We start from the raw sequence: 19,024 nt of genomic DNA, 5'->3' as shown, positions 1-19,024 counted from the left end.
GGGATGTCTGGTCAGCCGTGGTATACCAGGTGCGAAGCTTTTCAATCGAGGGGGGCTGCGGAGGTGGATAGATGATGCGGTTCCAGACAATTTCGGCAGCAACATGCTTACTCTCGGCCACTGTCAAAGGCTGCTGTCTGTTTTCAAGCTTCAAGTCATCCGCATTACTGCCAGCTGGCCTATCGCGCGTGAGTACTGCATTGACCGCGTCGAGCAAAATCGTAAATTTCCAAGGACGCATAGAGCTCTCGATGTCAGGAATAGCAGCTTGATTCGGGTCAAGGTTGGAAAGGTCCACTGCAGGAAGCACCACATAGGCAGCACTCGCAACTTCAAACGCATCCAGCTGACGGCCTGTCAGTGGGGCATCAAATCTGAGGTTGACCACTGGAGCTGCGTTGTACTCGATCTTGGTTGATAGAGCCATGCTGCCATTTCTGCTAATTCTGAGACTCAGATCGTAAGTGCCGTACTCGAGGTGAGTCGGCCTGTTGACCAGAACTATCGCCGACGCAATGGAGAACCAAGTCACATTGGTTGTGTCTATCGGCAGGCTCGGATGCTGCAATGGATCCGGTCTCCAGTGCTGCCAGATCCCATCTCTGAGGCGACGAATGTTGGGATTGTCGTCGATGATCTCTACCTCGGTCGCGGTGATATTCAATAACCCTTCCGCAAGGCCGATAAGGGTCCCAGTTTTGCTATCACCGATGGACAAGTCATACACCTCAATTTTCAGGTTTGCAAGAGTGCTGCGGAAAGTGGATGCATCAGTGGGCTTTGCCGGGAGTAGTCGAAGGACCAGCGCTTCGGTAGCCATGTTGCTGCCACCTGTGATGGATATGCAATTATGAAGATAGAGGAGACCTGTGTAGGAAGGAGAAGAATCAACAAGACCACGAGAGATGAGTAGAGATTAGTACGGTTCACCTTCTGCGATCGCTCCGAAAGACCATGCCTTGGTGTCCACTGCTCGTGGAGCTGAGCCCCTCGGCCTAGGCGTGGTCGGTGGATCATCACCAGCACTTCAAGTCATTTCCACCTTGGGATGTGGCTGCATCATCGGCTTCAGCTAATTGATACCTGCTACAGAAAGCAAAACTGTCAGCTCGGATACGAGGAGGCGGTTGTCTAGATCATACAGTGGCGCGTCAGACCAGGAGCTTGTAGCCGAGCTGATCGACAGCTTATCTGGCAGGGTCGATCATTGGACCCGTTAGTCGGATCATCTTGTCTTTGAAGACACTGAGTTCGAATTGCTTGTTTCATTTCCTCAGACAGAGCCTTGTTGGTAGGGTCCTCCCCCGCGTGTGGCTTGTTAGGCTTTTCAGCTGGGAAGCCTCAAACTTGTAGTCGGTTCAATTAACCGACTGGTTTGGGAGGAATGAACGATGTTAAGTCCCGAGGATCATGGCTGCAAATTCAGAAAGGCCCCTCGAAGTCTCACACTGCTGAGGGAAAATTTTCGCATCGACAAGTGACAATGGAGTCGCAGGGATCAACAAAAACGACGGGTCTTCCGACCAACGACGCGATCCCGGTCACGGGGTCTTCAACCAACGCACCCTCTTCTTCCAGCAACAACACACCATGGCCAACTTTGTCACTGCCACAAGGCGGAGGTTCCGCTAAAGGAATGGGAGAGAAGTTGAAAGTGAATCCATCGACTGGCAATGTTTCCCTTTGGATACCGATCAAGACCACCGCTGGTCGCGGGGGCATCGACCCATCGCTCTCCCTCACCTATGATTCAGGTGCCGGAAACGGGCCTTTTGGGCTAGGGTGGAGCCTGTCTCCGCTAAGTATCTCACTGAAGACTGATCGCGGCTTACCTCTTTACCGTGATGAGGACGAGTCAGATGTCTTCCTTCTTTCCGGAAGTGAGGATCTGGTGCCTGTGTTGAACAACGGTAGCCGCAAGTACGAGCACTACAGAAACGGCTACATCATTCGGCGTTATATGCCTCGTATAGACAAATCCTTTCTACGTATAGAGCGCTGGACTCACAAGGACGGTCGCACACACTGGCGAACTATCACCCCTGACAATGTCACCTCTATCTTCGGAGCATGTCCGGATTCGCAGATCTTTGACCCCGAGCGTCCGAACCGCGTCTTTTCGTGGTTGATATCGGAAACGTACGATACGAGAGGAAATGCAATGGTGTATCGCTACAAGCGAGAGAGCTCAGATGGCGTCGATGTACATGCAACTCATGAAGTCAACAGAACCGATCTTCAGCGGAAGGCAAATTTATACATCAAGGAGATCAATTATGGGAACAGAAGACAAAATCGAGATTTAGAAACGTGGACGGCATACTCTGCATCCAACCTTCCGAATCAGGATTGGATGTTCTCCATCATCTTTGACTATGGTGAGCACTGTTCTGGAACGCCACAGACTCACGAGAGCAGACCTTGGATATGTCGTCAAGACCCATTTTCAACACGGCGTCCCGGATTTGATGTTCGCACCTACCGAATCTGCCAGCGCGTGCTGATGTTTCATCATTTCCCCGATGAGCTTGGGCGTCAAGACTATCTAGTGGGCGCAACCCAACTGACGTACGACCACCGACCGTCTATGACACATCTGAAGAGCGTCCAGTACTTTGGCTATGCCATAGAGGAGGGAGCGGATCAATACCGCTGTGCATCCCTCCCACCACTTGAGCTTACTTACTCCGAGTCGCCAATCACGAAAGACATGGCGGGCCTACGAGGTGTCCCTGTGAAGGTTGAATCGCTTCAAAACTCACCAGAAAATGCGGATGGATCAGCCTATCGCTGGCTGGACCTCGACGGCGAAGGTCTACCCGGAATTCTAACACGACAAGGAAATGGTTGGTTTTTCATGCGGAATCGCAGTGCAAATACCGGAGCCCCTGGCTCGCTTGTTGTCCCCAGGCTGGGACCTGTGGAGCTTGTGCAGCGACAGCCAGCACTCAACCCAGGCGACGGTGGGGTGATGTTCACGGATGTCCAAGGAGACGGACTTGTGGATTTCGTCCAGACGCGCGATGCCTGCTGGGGCTTCAGCAAGCGCTCGGCCAAGATTGGTGAGGACCCGGATTGGATCTCTTTTCGACCTTTTCCTCGCTTTTCAAATATTGATCTAACTGATCCCGACACGAGATTCATTGATTTGACGGGAGATGGATTCCCTGATATACTTATTACAAGTGACCGGGCATTGACCTGGTATCAGTCTGAGGGTGAAATTGGATACTCGGAAGGACGTACCGTCCCCAGGGCGTTGAATGAGAATGATGGTCCGCAAATCATCTTCTCTGATCTCGAGCAGACCATATATCTGGCGGACATGACTGGCGACGGCCTGAGTGACATTGTTCGCATTCGCCACAGTCAGGTCTGCTACTGGCCCAATCTGGGTTACGGTTGCTTCGGGGCCCAGGTGCGCATGGGAAACTCACCGATCTTCGACCACAGCGACAAATTTAACCAGGATCGGATACGACTTGCAGACGTAGATGGGTCTGGCTACACTGATATTCTGTATTTACGCCCCGACGGCATCGACGTGTACCGAAACTTAGCTGGGAATGAACTTGATGCGCCCATTAATCTCGTCGCGTCGCTCCCGATTGACCGCCTGTCCAATATTGATGCTGTAGACCTTTTGGGAACTGGAACCATTTGTTTGGTCTGGTCAACTTCGTTGCCTTCCCGACCTACGGGCAGATTTAAATACATCAACCTCATGCCTGAGATCAAGCCATACCTTCTGACTCACGTCATCAACAACTTGGGTGCGGAAACTGAATTTGAGTACGCCCCTTCGACTAAGTTCTACCTTGATGATGCTGAGAACGGCCACCCCTGGCTCACCCGACTACCCTTTCCCGTCCACTGCGTGCAGAAACAAACCACCATTGACCGTATCAGTCGTAATATTTTCACTACCCGCTATGCATACCACCACGGCTATTATGACGGGGTTGATCGGGAATTTCGAGGGTTTGGCATGGTGGAGGAGTGGGACGCAGAAATATATTTTTCTTCGGATCAGGATCCGCAAGACACCAGAGACACTCGCCTCCACTCTACCCATCCTACACACACAAAAACATGGTTTCATGTAGGATCGCTTCCGGAGTACCGTGATTTCAGTGAATTAATCGCGCCGGAATTTTTCGACATGTCGCAGCTCAAGGGCTGTAAAAACTCAAGTGGCACAACCAGGCTGCTAGGGCACTGTGCGATGCCAGCTGCCCTTTCCAAACCTCAACTACGAGAGGCATACCGGGCGATGAAGGGCCAAATCATTCGATCGGAAGTATACGCCGATGATGACAGTTCACAGACCCCTCTCCCATACACGGTGACCGAGAATAGCTATACTGTTATAGCCAAGCAAACAGACGGCGATATGCATGGTCACCGAGTATTCTCCATCTTTCCCAAGGAGAATGTTACAGTGAACACCGAACGGGAGTCGTCAGACAGCCGCACTCAACACAGTCTTGCTCTTGAAATAGATCATTGGGGCAACGTGCTGAAAGAAGCTAAAATTACATATGGGAGGCATTCCCCTGCCACGGATTTGTCGTTGAGAGATCGAGATATTCAGCAGAGAACTCTGATAACGTATCACGAAAACACCTTCACCTGCCCGATACTCGAGGAGGATGACCATTACCTACTACCGCGGACTAGCGGTAATCGCACCTACGAGGTACAGATAGTCAGCAGGCCGCACAATGGTCTGTATACATCATCCTCATTTGCTGACACAATAATGGACTCACTGGACGAAATACCGTATGAGACCCGAGACAACGAAAAGCTTTCATATCGGAGGCTAATAGCGGAAAGTGTGATCCTGTATCGCAGCGATGACCTGACAACGCTGCTCCCACATGGTAAAATAGGGACACTTGCTCTTGCAGGCCAGGGCTACCAACTAGCACTCACGGATGGGATCTTGAACTCGGCATTCAACAGAGACTCCGAGAGCCTACTTCCTAATCCAGAGGTGATACTAGAGGGTCAAGGCCTCAGCTCGGGGGGCTACGTGGATCTACTCAACGATGGAAGATGGTGGATACCAACCAGCCGATTGTATTTCCATCCGTCAGTCAAGGCTGGCCCCGACCAAGAGGTCCAGATGGCACGAGAGCATTTCTTCCTTCTCCATCGACAGACAGATCCCTTCAACAACTCCTCTATAGCGGAATTTGATCCGCACGACCTGATCATGACGAAGAGCGTTGATGCCGTGGGCAACGTTGCGCAATCGAAAATCGATTACCGCGTAATGCAAGCGCACCTTCTAGTTGACCCGAATGGAAACCGTACGCAGTGTGCCTTTGATGAACTGGGCTTCGTGGTTGGCACCGCCATGATGGGTAAGGATTGCGAGAAGGGGGTCGGCGACTCGCTCAACGGCTTCCAACCGTACCTCAGCCAGAGAGAATTGAATCAGTTCTTCTCCGACCCAAGCGACCTCTTGGCAGCAAAGCTACTTGGTCCAGCCTCAACGAGAACAATCTATGACCCGAACCGCTACCGGAATAGTGTGTCGAATGCCGAGCACCGTCCTATCTATGAGGCCACGATCTCCCGCGAAGAGCATGGAAATGGTTCATCTGACCTAGCTTCCAAGAGACAAGTGCGGATCAAGTACTATGATGGCTTCAACCGCATCATCCAATCCAAGTTTCAGGCTGAGCCTGACCCCAAGAAGCCCGCAGTCGCAAGGTGGGTCGGCAGTGGCTGGACGGTGTACAACAATAAGGGAGATGCCGTTAAGAAGTATGAGCCGTTCTTTGACTCCACTCATCATTTTGTCCAAGACTGCAAGATTGGGGTTAGTCCGACAATTATATATGACCCCCTCAGGAGAGTTGTGGCTGTGCTGAATCCTAACCACACATACACCAAGTCCATCTACAAACCCTGGGCTCACATAAGCTACGACGTCAACGACACAATTCTCGATCGCCCCGACCGCGATCCTGACATATCAACCTTCATCGCGCAAGTTCCTAAATCTGAGTTCTTCCCTACATGGTACGAAGCACGCATCTCTGGCGCCCTAGGCCGGGACGAAAAATCCGCCGCGCAGAAGGCAGCAGTGCATGCAAAGACACCATGCATCACGCATATGGATCCGCTTGGAAGATCTTTTGTGACTGTATCGGATAACGGAAGCTATGGCAAGTACACAGCATCCGTAATGTTTGACATTCAAGGAAACCAGCTTGAAGTGATCGACCCGCTGGGCCGTACGGGTCTCCGCTCCCGGCATGATATGCTCGGGAACCAGATTCACAACGCGAGTATGGACTCGGGGGAGCGGTGGACTCTGAAGGATATTACCGGCCGCCCAATCCATGTTTGGGATAGTAAAGGTGGGCACATGATGACCGAATACGATGCGCTGAGGAGGCCGACCATGTCGATCTTATCGCCAGGGACCCCGGACCAGAAGGTCGTGGAGAGAATGGTGTACGGGGAGACGCAAGAGCACCCTGAGCGTACAAACTCCCGGGGACGACTAGTCAGGATCTACGACCAGTCCGGCGTCAATTCTAGTGACGAGTATGATTTCAAGGGAAACCTTCGTCGTAGTTCTCGCCAGCTAGCCGCCGCGTATAAAGATAACTTGGACTGGTCTCAGGAGGTTGCACTTGAAGATGAGGTCCACACTCGGGAGACGCAATTTGATGCGCTTAACCGGCCTGTCCAGCTCATGCTGCCGGATGGCTCATTGGTGCGATATGGATACAACGAAGCAGGCCTCTTAGCTAAGATTGATGGAAACCTCTCCATCAATGCTCAAGACACCGTCTTCGTCGACTCAATCACATACAACGCTAAAGGCCAGCGGCAGGAGATTGTATACGGGAATTCGACCACGACGGAGTACACTTACGACCCATTGACTTTCCGCTTAGACACATTGGTCTCAACAAGACCAGGTAAGAAGGGCCCAGACGCGATTCAGCATCTGCAATACACATATGATTCGATCGGCAACATCACGAGTATCCAAGACAAGGCTCAGCAGCGCGTCTTCTTCCGCAATCAGGTAGTGGATCCGAAAGCCGAGTTTACATACGATGCGACCTATCGACTGATCTCGGCAACAGGAAGGGAGCATGCTGGGCAGGTAAAGCATCCAGTTGACCACGCGTCCGTGCGAGACCATTGCACGCGGCATTACCTGCCAGGGGATGGAACAGCTATGCAACACTACACAGAGTGCTATATATACGATAGCGTTGGGAATTTCCTAGAGGTGACACACAAAAGCAGCGGTAGCGATCCGGATGCTTCGTGGACGAGGAAGTATTTTTACAACGAGCCCAGCCAGCTCAATCCCAATCAAGTGGGGAATCGACTCTCCCATATAATGGTGGGGTCTGTTAGCGAGAAATACGCCTACGACGGTGGTGCTGGTAAGCATGGAAATATGACTTCTATGCCGCAGCTCCAGGTCATGAGGTGGAACTACAAGGACCAGCTTCAGGCAACCGCACGGCAACGATGTGAGGGAGATTCCTCAGGTGAGACGACATACTACACCTATGACGCCAAAGGCACCCGAGTGCGAAAGGTAACCGAGAGTTCTCCTGGCAAAAAGAGCAAAGAACGACTCTACCTCGGTGACTTTGAAATATTTCGGCAGTATGGATGCGACAGCTTCGTACCTAAAACAGAGCGGCAGGCAATCCACATAATGGATGACACGAACCGAGTTGCGATAATTGAAACCATCGTCAAAGGTGATCTGCCAAAAAAGACACCCCGAATACAGCACCGGTACCAGTTCTCCAATCATCTAAATTCCGTCAGCCTTGAACTTGATCAAAATGCCCAGCTCCTGTCTTACGAAGAGTTTACGCCGTACGGACAGAGCTCTTTCTCCGCCCAGTCGCTGCAGCTCGAGGCACCGAAGCGCTACCGATACAATGGGAAAGAACAGGATGATGAGAGTGGCTTATATTATTACGGTTCACGGTACTACGCACCCTCTATTTCTCGCTGGATCAACGCCGACCCAAGCGGGCTGACAGACGGGTTGAATGTGTTTGTGTATGTCCGGTGCAACCCAGTCATATTAAGTGATCCCAACGGCGCGGAGTCGAAATGGCTCAATCGGGGTATTGGTGCTCTGCAACTCATTGGTGGTGCGTTGGAGGTAGTTGCTGGTGCAGCAGGCATGGCCGCTCCAACTGGCGTCACACAGGTACTGGGGGCTGTCGCAATAGTTCATGGGGCGGATACGGTGGCGACAGGGTTGGAGACATTATGGACGGGGGAAGTGCAGAAAACAGCAACACAGATGATTGCAACGGAGGGGGCAAAGGCTCTGGGTGCCAGTGAGCAGACAGCTGAACGCATTGGAATGGTCACGGATCTTGCGGCCGGTATTGGACCAGGCGTGGCTATCTCGCTAACAAGGAAGGCTACTACGTCAGTGTTAATAGAGGGTGCCTCTGAGATAGCTGAGCACAGTGCTCCGGACGTTGTCACAGAGGTCGCGTCGCATGCTGCCCCAGCTGCGGAGGAGGCAGCTACCAGTGCTGCACCAAAGGTACTGTCCGAAGCAGCATCAACGTCCGAGTTAGCAACACACGCCGCTCCGGAAGCCATTGAGAAGGTAGCAGTTGAAGCCGCACCAGAAGCGATTGCCGAAACCGCCGCCCACGCCAGCCCCCAGGTGGCCACAAAAGTCGCAACTGAAGTCGCAACAGAAGCTACCACCGCAACAGCAACAACAACGGCCACAGCAACCACCGGAAAAGCAGCTGCAGCCACCACAGCAAAGGCAGCCAAACCAACCGCGAAAGCCGCTAAGGCGGCCCGCCCCCCAAACCACGACTGGCACCACGTCTTCGCCAAAGAAGGCGACCTCGCCGCCTTCTTCAAAGCAATGGGTATCAACATCCATAAAGTGGGCAAGTATCTTCCCCCTGATGTACACGCTGCCATCCATAAAGCAAACCCGGGGAAGTGGGCGAGGGGGTGGAATGAGGAGTGGGCGCATTGGATTATGCAGCAGACAAAGAATGGGAATTGGACGAATTTGTCTCAGCGGGGGGTTATGAGGCAGATGCATAAGATGATGAAGCAATATGAAATTGATGGGTATCGGTGGACGGGCAGGGATTGGTATACGGGGGTTAGTGATTTTTTGCTGTAGGGGTGTCTCCTCCTAAATTAGGGTTAGGAGTGGGGGCAGTCGGGTTGTGGGGATAAGTAACTTGAGGTTTTATGAGTGCGTATCTATAGGAATCTGATATCCAATCTAGCACCTCTTTATATAGCCGGAGAGCCATGCGAAGCTGTTCACTTGCTATTTCAGTCTGGTTTTGTAGACACCATCATTGTCCTATGTGCTACCGCCGGCATCCTCGAAGCAAGTGTTAACCCAGTAGGTTGTTTTGGAGCCGACCCAAAAACGCCGTTTTCGCAGCAGTAGTGACCTAGTTGTGCTCATATAGGGCGATCCTCGATATATATTATAGGCTTTCCCTGTGTTGTTCGCTCAGTTGAGTCAACGTGGACTGATCCCTGGCCCGGACGGTCCCTGTTACCGAGGACATCATACGAGCGCATGATTGGATTGTTATAACCCATGGCCCCTAGACCTTGCCGCATGATCTGTACTTGATCCATCAGAGCTACCCTCCCATTATACCACGCGCAAACAATAACCCCGTCACCATCTGCAAAATACCCCGCGGCCTTACAGCGTTTATGCAGCGACTCGATCTCCGTCATCATTCGTCGCACGTTATTGTCACCGGCGTAAGGGTCTGGGTCGTGACTATTGGGTCGGGGTGGGATGTGGGCAAGGAGGGCACCGTCCTTCGAGGCAATAACGACAACAGAACAGGACCCCAGGTTGCGGGTGCCGATGGCCTTAATACCGGTGTTGAAAGCGACAAATCTGACTTCGCCCATGGAGACAAGAACGGCCTCCCCGTCATCCTGTAATATATCGAGTTTGCTAGATGGAGGTGTGGTTGACATTATTGAACGGACTCCGGTATAGACCCCAAGGAAGGCGATTGGGCGTATCAAGTACAGCTTGGTACTATAGATGCACGGAATGCTACAACGAGACGCGAGTCAGTCACTGAAGCAAGACAGGCAAGCAGCGACGGTCCTGGATTAGGAGACAGCTATACTCCCTAGAGGCGAAGGGAGCTCAGGTTCGTGTCGACGGCGAGAAAAGCAACTGCATACCCCTCCCTTAGATGGCCCAATCAGGAAGGCGCATCTGTGCTGGATGACTAAGTTGCTGGCACGTGCGTCTTCGCTCGTACCCGGTCACCTCCCTTGCCCCCGGCGTCCACTGATCCCCCATCTCCACCACCACTCTGCTTTCCATCGAATGAGCCTCTGGCATTGTGGATATCATCAACTGACTTAACATACTGAAGGCAAGCCATGTCGGACGAGCTTATTATTCCACCCCCCTCGACGGCGCCTATAGTTGAGTCCCGGCGCAGGACAGAACGGCAAACGCCGCTGTCAACCATTGAAGCATTGCAGACCGCCTGCTCGGCAAAGGATATCCGCCAGTTCCAAGCGATATTCAACGACTGGCTTCCGCTTGGGATCAACATTCGCGACCTCAACGACGTATTGTGGCAGGCTGTCGGGGAGGATGTGGCCGAGATCGTATCCACATTCCTCTCACATGGAAAGCCAATTAGTTTCATGTACGCCCGAGCGGCAGTGCATTCTCGGTCGTATCATGTCCTCGAACTATTCCTCCAGCATGGATGGGATATCAATGAACCAGATGATATAACAAAACCTACGGTTCTAGGGTGTGTCTTATGTCTTTATGGAGACAGCGATTACTGACCCTACCACAGATACGCGGTGAAAGATGAGGAGATGGCCCGCTGGCTGCTCGATCATGGTGCAGACCCTAATAAACAATGTGAAATCGATCTCACCCCACTGTCATGCGCTGTCGAGGATGCCTCGTGGAGCACGATCCAACTCTTCTTTGAACGTGGCGCAGATGTCCACAGAGGTGAGCCTCTCCATCACGCGATCAATCGCAAGACCGAGGTGGTCGAGGTGTTGGAATTACTTCTTGAGCGTGGTGCCCCGCTCAACGGTAAGCAGTATGAAAACCACTATAATTCATGGCGCCTCTATTTCTTTATGGGACTTGGTACGGCCCTGCATCAGGCGGCGCAGGTGGGAAATGTTCTGGCGGTGAAGTATTTGCTCGAGAGGGGAGCTGATCCAAATATCAAAGATGCCACAAATCGAACACCCTTGGGATGGGCAGTCGAGCTAAAGCGTCCCGAGGTGGTGGCCCTTCTTGAAGAGGCGCTGCGGGGCAAGGATATCTAGTTGCCCGTTTCATGGCGTTCATGGCGTTCATGGCGTTCAGCGTGTCTATACCTTGGCTATGTATTAACATTTCACTTGGCTTAATGGCTTTTATCTATGGGTTTTCTGTACGACGTGTAGTCCACTTTTGCTCCATCGACATGGGACTCAGGGTCGTCGCCTAAGGGTAGCAAGCACATCTACCTCTGTCATTGTCCTCGCCTCTTTCTTGACCAAGGCACCAACGCTAACAAGGCCACAGCAGCCTACACTAGTCCAGGCACGGCACTCCAAGTCGATTCCACTAATCCTCAAAGGGCATTAGATTTGAACCCTTATTTGCTCGTCCCCACTAAGATCTCAGAACTTAAAATCCAGACGCTCCCCTTTCCAGCTCTGTGCGCCAAGTCAAGAATCCAAATGATCCATTCATCCGTCCTCTATCCCTCACCATGTTTTCCAATCTTCCGACCTTCTCTATGCCATTTGGAAATCCACCACGGGGCCAAGTTCACAAGTCAGATCTCGAGATCGCATGCGAAGCAGCCGACCTCAACGCCGTGCGCAAAATCGCCGCCGAGACAGACGAGAAAACTCTCACGAAAACCCTTTGCCTAGTGTGCAAGAACACCAATGTCAGTGTTGATGCTGTCGCAGCTCTGCTCGAAACTCCGAACGTCGATGTCAATGCTGCCCCTTCGGGCGATACCGCTTTAGCTCTTGCAGTTGTAAGAGGTGAATCTTCGATAATAAGGCTTCTAGTCGATCATGGGGCAGATGTGACGGTCAAGTCTGCAGATTGGAGGGGCCCGATGGGGTATTCTAGCGCTTCTCCATGGTTTGCCTTAATACTCCAGGCGATGAGAAGTAAATGTGCTGAGGCTGAGCGCGACGAACGATTGATGTCTTCGGCTACTTTGCTGCTTGATGCTGGGTGTGATGTTAACCAAACAGACAATAGCGGGAAGACCATCCTGCATAACTGTTCTGAAAGGAGGCTCGGGTACCTAGCTGCGATTCTCCTGCAGCTTGGCGCTGACCCGAACGCGAGAGATCGGGATGGAGCGACGCCGATGCATCATCTCACGGACATTGCGAATAACTCTGAACTATTCAAGATGCTCATGGAAAACGGCGCGCGTTTGGACATTGCCCGGACCGATGATGGACAGACACCGCTACATGCATATGCTCAGTTCGATCATTTTGGAGACCTCTCAGTGTTCAAACGCTATGTGACTGACTGGGAGGTTAGGGACGCAGGGGGAAATACGCTGCTCCATGCTGCATGTAGAGGTCGCGCAAACCCCCAGATCATCTCCGGACTGCTCGAGATTGGTCTTCGACCCGACGCAATAAACAAAGATGGCTGCCAACCGCTGCATACGCTCGTCGCCTCATGGATTAGGAACTCCAATAAAGCACTAGAGGTCCTATATTCAGCAGGCGCGGACCTCGAAGCCAAGGATAATACAGGGCGCACTCCTCTAGCTCGGACCATGTCTCATGGTCTGGGCTCCAACTACGAATGGTTTATTCCAGACCTTGTTGCTGCTGGTGCGAATATCAATGCACAAGACTACGAAGGCAATGGCGTTTTGCATTACTGCGTTGGACCCTACGAGATTAAATTCGAGGTTATCGATTTTCTACTCCTCCACGGAGCGGATCCGGCGCTACGCAATTTCAAGGGTGATAGCTTCATCCACCGTCTCGCGTCAGTTCTTGCAACTATATCCACTGATTGCGGAATACTGCTTATGAAGAGGTTGCTTGAGAAGGATGTGTCTCCCATCATGCGGAACCACAAGGGTCGGACTCCATTGCATATGCTCTGCAGCCAAGTTTCGCAACATAACTTCGCGCCGACTGTGGTACCAGCGGTGACTGCACTCGACCTGGTTCTCGATGCTGGCTTGTGCCAGGGTGTCAATATACCGGACGGCGATGGGGTCTTGCCAATACACCTTGCGGCGACTATATCAGAACATTTAGTTGCCAAGTTGATTTCATGTGGTGCAGACATATTAGCCACGACTAAAGAAGGTCGCAACCTGCTCCATATTGCCGCGACTGCGCGACAGAGTAACATTATCGGGCTCCTACTCGATCACTACTGCCACTCGAAGAGGTCGGCCATGGTCAACGCCCGGTGCAAGAAAGGCCGGACGCCTCTCCATGACGCGTGTCAATCTGGCCGGATCGAGTCCGTCGCACTCCTCTTAGGCGCCGGCGCGGAGGTCAATTTCCACGACAACCTTCCTGACGATAAGCCCTACGGCAAGGGGGAAACGTTATTCGATGCGTGCTCACGTTTCACGCAGGAAGAGAAGCTCTGGCCCTTTCAGGACGAGCAACAGAATGTCTTCAGCACATTTATCGCCGGTGGCGTGCTTCGCTCGGATAACACACGACCTAGACAGCCTGATAATTCTAACCAGCTCAAAAGGCGCATTTGGTCTGAAATCCAGTCTGAACATGATACCGTTGCTATCGTCCCGATTATGCGCCTTCTCCTTGCGCACGGGACCAATTTCGAGACCGGCGCACAATTCTCCCCCAACCCGCTCGCCACAGCAAGACTCAATGGGTCCGACGAAGTAGCCCTAGAGGTTGAAAATATAGCGAATGAGCAGGGGCGCCCCTTGTGGAGGGAGGAGGTGTTCATCGACGGCGCTTACAAGCGACTAACGACCCAACATCTCCCAGCACTTCTCGATGAGCGGTTCCAGAAGTCGGTTCAGACGTTCGACTTGTTGTATCTCATTTTGCATCGGCACTATGACGAAGTTGTAGAGGCTTTGGAGCGGGTTGCGGAACAGACCACAGCCGATGGCAGCTCCTGGAATGAAAAGGCGCTCGCAGAAATCCTAGTCAGCCTAGCGCAGCATGGATACCACCAACTCTTCTCACGCATCGGTGCCCTTATGTCCAGACCGGGGTGGATTAATGGTGGAAAGTCTGTCCTCGGACAGCGTCTAACCCCATACCTCCTCGCAGCCGCGCAGCGCCAACTTCCCAATCTAGAGGTCATCAAGGTCATCGTTGAGAAGTTCGGCGCGGACGCGAACGGGATAATCACTGCAGACACGACGATTCAGCCCAGAGTCCTTCACAGCTCCAAAGTTGCCGCCGAGCGTCGCTATAAACCCGGCGACACGATCCTCCACTACCTCGCCAAAGGCGGCCACTGGTGGCACGAAGCCGCCATCAAGTATCTCCTTCAGCACGGCGCGGACCCCAACGCGCGCGACGCAGAAGGAAAGACCCCGCTCCTACTATCCGTACAAACAGGCCACACGGGCGGATACTGTCAGGTACGGATCGTCACGGCTCTACTAGAGGGTGGCGCGGATCCAAATATCCCTGCCGACTGCGGCTATGCGCCTCTTGCCGCCGCAGCACACAATACTAATCTTGTCGAGATACTTTTACAACATGGAGCGCGTCCTTCATCTCACCATCCGATGGAGCTTTTTAGTGCCCTGGACTGCTTTAATGCCGAGGCAGTGGTATTGTTCCAACAGGCCGGCGTCAACGTCAACACCACCGTCCTCTCACACACACTATCACACTGGCATACAGCGCGCCTCGAATGCACTGGCCCGGGTCCTGATGTCCATGCACTGTACTACATCTCCCTGCCGGCGTTCAATGACCGGCACTCGCGCGACCGCGCGGCCGAGATGACAAGGCTCTTACTTCGTTTAGGCGCAGATCCCTTCGCGCCCTGCGGTTACGGAACGCTCATTCTACATGACATCTTCGCGACGGGTGGTATCATCCAGCCGTTTCTAGACCTTACTGGCTTGGACCTTGAGCGCCGGGACCCAAAGGGTAGGACATTGCTTTTGGCTGCGGCGGATAGCGAAATTGGGGCGACTTCCTATGCGTTTGATGCCTCCATGCTGCCGGAGTACGACGACCGCATGATCAAGGTGGAGTATAAAGAGAATGATATGACGAGGGTTATGACCCTCGTTGAAAGGGGCGCTGATGTTACGGCTGTTGACAAGAAGGGGAATACTGTTCTTCACTTGCTGGTTCAGAACCCGGCCCCAGGGAAGAACAAGCATGCCAAGGCAGAGTTTCGGAAGATTGTGAACGATCTCCTGGAACGCGTTCCACGGCTAGCGAGCCAGGAGAATAACAACGGCCAGACGGCGTAGGATGTTGCGACTGAGACCAAGGCTTCGTGGGCACTGGATATCTTACCACCGCAGACTAGCCAGCAGCGCACACGAGAGACGATCGAAAAAGCGATGAATGCATATTTCTCTAAGTAACATACAGAAGATCAAGACTCATACATTTCATTGACCACTCACTGATTATCTTCCGGCCCAAGCTTCCTCTTCCCTGCCTTCTCCACATTCTTCCTCTTCGTCTCCGTTGACTCCTTGGGGTCATTCTTGATCAGGCTGTCTGCCTCTGTCTGCTCTTCGCCGGCGTGCTGCTCGCTTGTTGGGCCGTCCTGTGATGAAATCGGAGACTGAACGGAGCGTGTGTCTGCAGTGTCGGACGACCGTGCTTCCTTGCCGCGGGATACGTTGATTGATTGTGACGCGCCGCCGGATGAGACGGGGTTTTTGGCATTGGAGGCGTTAGGTGAGGAGTTGCTGGCGAATCTACGAGGAATGGCTGGTGGGTAGGTGTTAGTTGGGGTGGTGTTGACCAGCTAGGGGTGACTGACCGGCGAAGACCCGCGGGCGGGCGAGGAGGGAGCGGCGGATGGCGAGAGTTGGGACAGTCATCTTGTATTTGTGTAGTGGTTCTTTGTCTATGATATAGCATTCAGGTGATTGATGGACAGGGAGGACGTGTTATATATGCTGGGATTATGACTTCATGCGGTGGTAAGAGCTTGTTTCCTATTTGGGCGATGACTGCCCTCATACGGACGTCACTGTCGACGGTCATGGCGAAATCACAACAAACAGCCGTTTCAACTGTCAGGGCTCTGATTTGAGACTATTAAGGTATTGCTTAATGTGAGAACTAAACACAGATGTTCTAAAAGCCGGTGCGTAAAACCATGTGAATTGCTGTTCGCTTGCTCGCTTTGCTAAAGTATTCGCCACTGCAGGCCCGCGCTCGAAAACAACAAACTTTAAAACACATGACTCCCACAATTCCCAACCAGCGCCGATAACACAGAACTGCTTGAAATAAAAGACGCCATGCGACTTGCAGGTGACGAGATCCCCATCCCCGATGTAGACTACCCCCTCCAACAAGACGTCTTCCCAACAACCACCACCAGCAAAAAATCTCAATAACCACTCAAGACTTCATCCCCTGCTCAATAACCTCCAAACTCATCCTCTTCCTCTGCGCCATTTTCTGATCCAGGGACTCCCGTCTCTGCTTCCTCAGATCCCGTTGTGTCTCCATCAACAGCTCCTGGACTTTCCGGCCCCGCGCATCGCCGGCACCAGCGCCCTTGATATCGTCTGCGTTCAGGAATCCCGTGAGCGAGGCTTTGAGCATGTTGTCTGCGCTGGCTTGGTCGACTTTCGAGCCGGTGGGGGAGTCCTTTTTGAGGTCTTGAGGGGAGGTTTCGGTATCGAGTGCGGAGGAGCAGGAGGATGAGGGGTTTGAGATGTTGTAGGAGATGGAGCGTTTCATGCTGGGGTTGAGGGATTGGATTGTTGGGACTTTGTTGGCGGAGAGGGCGGGGTGGGGATGTTTCGTGGGGGTTGTGGTTGCCATGTTGCTGAATTAGTTTGGGGAGTTGAGGGAGAGATGTTTGGTTGGTAGCGAGAGCTCTCTCAAGCTAGATGTGATAGATGTGTATATGTTGTTGACTGATCGTAGTAAAGTTTAGGGAGTTGTAGGTGAGAAAAAAAACCACGCAACTGCAGAAGGAAAGAAGCAGTGTTCCTTAAATTCCTGATGATACAAACAAGGCGAGATGGAGCTGGTTGTGTGACCGCCACGCCTTATCAGCTCCAATTTCACCTGAATACCCTCACCCTTGACAGCAATGTGGAGTTGTCTGCCTATCCCGACACTGCTATTGGCGGCATGCAATGCCTAGCGTACTCAGCCTTGTCCTGATTCCATGAAAATGAACGCAGTGCATGCCAGGCCGTCGGTTGATCATCCGAGGCGCTGGTCCACTACGTCATACTTACTCTGCGGCTTTGACAGCCTGCAGCTGCACCATGCGCCATGCATCCCAGACCAGGGTTCGTCTGCTCCGGATTCTTGATAAATGTCTAGCCACAGACTCATGCGGCGCTAATCCCTGACACAGTATGCAGATTTATATTAATCCCGAGCTTACTGATCCCTCACCTTAAACCGATACTCCTCACCGCGGTCCAGGTATACAACGCCACCACCTAACCCGGCCCCCTCAACCTCCGTCTTGAAATCATCTAGCGAACTCGCAAACACGTCGTAGTCGTCGTAATGGATTGGGATTGTGACGTCTGGTTTGACGAGACGCATGAGCTCAACGCCCTGCTTCGCGTCCATCGTCACCATTAGCGTGAATGGCGATAATGAGGGATGCGGCACGGTCGTTCCGCCGAGATGGATCAGCATCAGGTCGATGTTTTCTTCGCCGTACCGCTTGGGGATTTCCTTCAGGTCGTCGACTAGCAGTGTGTCGCCGGAGATGTAGATGCGGTAGCCGACCGTGAAGTCCGTGCCGTTTTGGCCATGGCCGAGTTCGAGCATCCAGCCGTTTGTGGGGGGGATCTAGACCATGCTATTAGCATGCGCGCATCTTCTCTCATGAGAAAACAAATATGTAAAAGACATACAGCGCCAACCAACTCGTTTAACTTCTCCAACGGCTTCGCGACGGGGATATGCTTCCCTGGCATTCCTGTGACGCGCAACCCCGGTGACGCGTGGTCCGGTGTATTAGAGTCAGTCTTGATACTAATCATCATCTGCTGAAACGGCTCAAGATCGTAAATGTTCGTGAATGAGTCAGCGCCCTTTGAAGTCAGTATATTCTTTGCATGGCTGGTTGTTACGATCGGGAGGTTCCGGCGTAGCGAGGCTTCGACGTGTTGGTCAAAGTGGTCACTATTACCATCAGTCTCCTTCTTATTCTTACAGAATCGAGGTGGTAAATGAGGACAGACCCATGATAATGCGACAACAGCACCAGGTCAATACGCGGCAGGTCATGCAGATCCACTGCCGGGTTCGTTTTTCGAGTCCCAGATACGCCAGGGCCGAGATGGACGTGGTCTCCTGCGTGTAGGAAATTCGGCTGCACCTGTCAGTTTGGATCGGATCGTAGGTGCGGGTTGATCAGTGAACCCACGTCTGTCATGATTCGGACGCCTTGCCATTCTCTAGTCGTGTCGCCTTAGCATAGGTGCGAGCCGTTCAGGCCTGGATTGGCTAGCTTACATTATCGTGGTCGCCGTCCCAATGAAATATATCGATGCATTCTCCCCGCCTGGTTTGGATGGGTGGGATTTACTGTCCTTCGCCCTGGGGAGAGATGGCGATAGGGCTGAGAGAGCGCCTTCGTCCCGCGTTGGGGCTTGCACTTTGGCTGGGTCGATGGTGATGTGCTGCATTTCGTGGTACGGTGCGAAGATTCTACTCGGATGAAGTCAGGAGTAAGCTTTGTGTTATCTACATGGTATTTCAACTTGGGTACCTCTAGGTGGGAGCTCTAAATTACCACAGTCGTGATGCGTGCGTGGGTATGACGTCA

At 52.6% G+C, this 19,024-nt stretch overlaps 7 protein-coding genes across 7 annotated transcripts; 3 read left to right on the top strand and 4 right to left on the bottom strand.

The window, feature by feature from the left end:
- Positions 1-1,483: 1,483 nt before the first annotated feature.
- BJY04DRAFT_222159 (uncharacterized protein) lies at positions 1,484-9,175 on the top strand (the record flags this gene model as incomplete). The annotated part of the gene is made up of 1 exon (XM_073717317.1): positions 1,484-9,175. One exon carries the CDS (start codon positions 1,484-1,486, stop codon positions 9,173-9,175), a length of 7,692 nt encoding a protein of 2,563 aa, XP_073567226.1.
- Positions 9,176-9,468: 293 nt separating this feature from the next.
- Positions 9,469-10,008, bottom strand: BJY04DRAFT_222158 (uncharacterized protein; the record flags this gene model as incomplete). The annotated part of the gene is made up of 1 exon (XM_073717316.1): positions 9,469-10,008. The coding sequence occupies one exon, from the start codon at positions 10,006-10,008 to the stop codon at positions 9,469-9,471; it is 540 nt and encodes a 179-aa protein (XP_073567225.1).
- A 210-nt stretch (positions 10,009-10,218) lies between these two features.
- Positions 10,219-11,571, top strand: BJY04DRAFT_128750 (ankyrin repeat domain-containing protein). The gene is made up of 2 exons (XM_073708453.1): positions 10,219-10,814; positions 10,863-11,571. Exons 1-2 carry the CDS (start codon positions 10,429-10,431, stop codon positions 11,353-11,355), a joined length of 879 nt encoding a protein of 292 aa, XP_073567224.1. The 5' UTR covers positions 10,219-10,428; the 3' UTR covers positions 11,356-11,571.
- Positions 11,572-13,288: 1,717 nt separating this feature from the next.
- BJY04DRAFT_198309 (ankyrin repeat-containing domain protein) lies at positions 13,289-16,114 on the top strand. The gene is made up of 2 exons (XM_073712596.1): positions 13,289-15,975; positions 16,028-16,114. The coding sequence occupies exon 1, from the start codon at positions 13,473-13,475 to the stop codon at positions 15,501-15,503; it is 2,031 nt and encodes a 676-aa protein (XP_073567223.1). The 5' UTR covers positions 13,289-13,472; the 3' UTR covers positions 15,504-15,975; positions 16,028-16,114.
- BJY04DRAFT_128741 (uncharacterized protein) lies at positions 15,581-16,352 on the bottom strand. The gene is made up of 2 exons (XM_073708452.1): positions 16,028-16,352; positions 15,581-15,975 (listed from the first exon to the last, which is right to left on the bottom strand). Exons 1-2 carry the CDS (start codon positions 16,086-16,088, stop codon positions 15,659-15,661), a joined length of 378 nt encoding a protein of 125 aa, XP_073567222.1. The 5' UTR covers positions 16,089-16,352; the 3' UTR covers positions 15,581-15,658.
- On the bottom strand, positions 16,115-17,184 carry BJY04DRAFT_198307 (uncharacterized protein). The gene has a single exon (XM_073712595.1). The coding sequence runs from the start codon at positions 17,044-17,046 to the stop codon at positions 16,618-16,620; it is 429 nt and encodes a 142-aa protein (XP_073567221.1). The 5' UTR covers positions 17,047-17,184; the 3' UTR covers positions 16,115-16,617.
- A 435-nt stretch (positions 17,185-17,619) lies between these two features.
- Positions 17,620-18,884, bottom strand: BJY04DRAFT_209993 (MBL fold metallo-hydrolase; the record flags this gene model as incomplete). Its single annotated transcript, XM_073714195.1, has 5 exons — positions 17,620-18,042; positions 18,108-18,378; positions 18,438-18,568; positions 18,623-18,653; positions 18,712-18,884. 5 exons carry the CDS (start codon positions 18,882-18,884, stop codon positions 17,620-17,622), a joined length of 1,029 nt encoding a protein of 342 aa, XP_073567220.1.
- Positions 18,885-19,024: the final 140 nt, after the last annotated feature.

This window comes from Aspergillus karnatakaensis (assembly GCF_047715665.1).
Source record: "Aspergillus karnatakaensis strain CBS 102800 unplaced genomic scaffold BJY04scaffold_56, whole genome shotgun sequence".
Classification (NCBI taxonomy): domain Eukaryota; kingdom Fungi; phylum Ascomycota; class Eurotiomycetes; order Eurotiales; family Aspergillaceae; genus Aspergillus; species Aspergillus karnatakaensis.
Note: the sequence above shows the minus strand (reverse complement) of the source record. Positions and strands in the feature narration are given on the sequence as shown.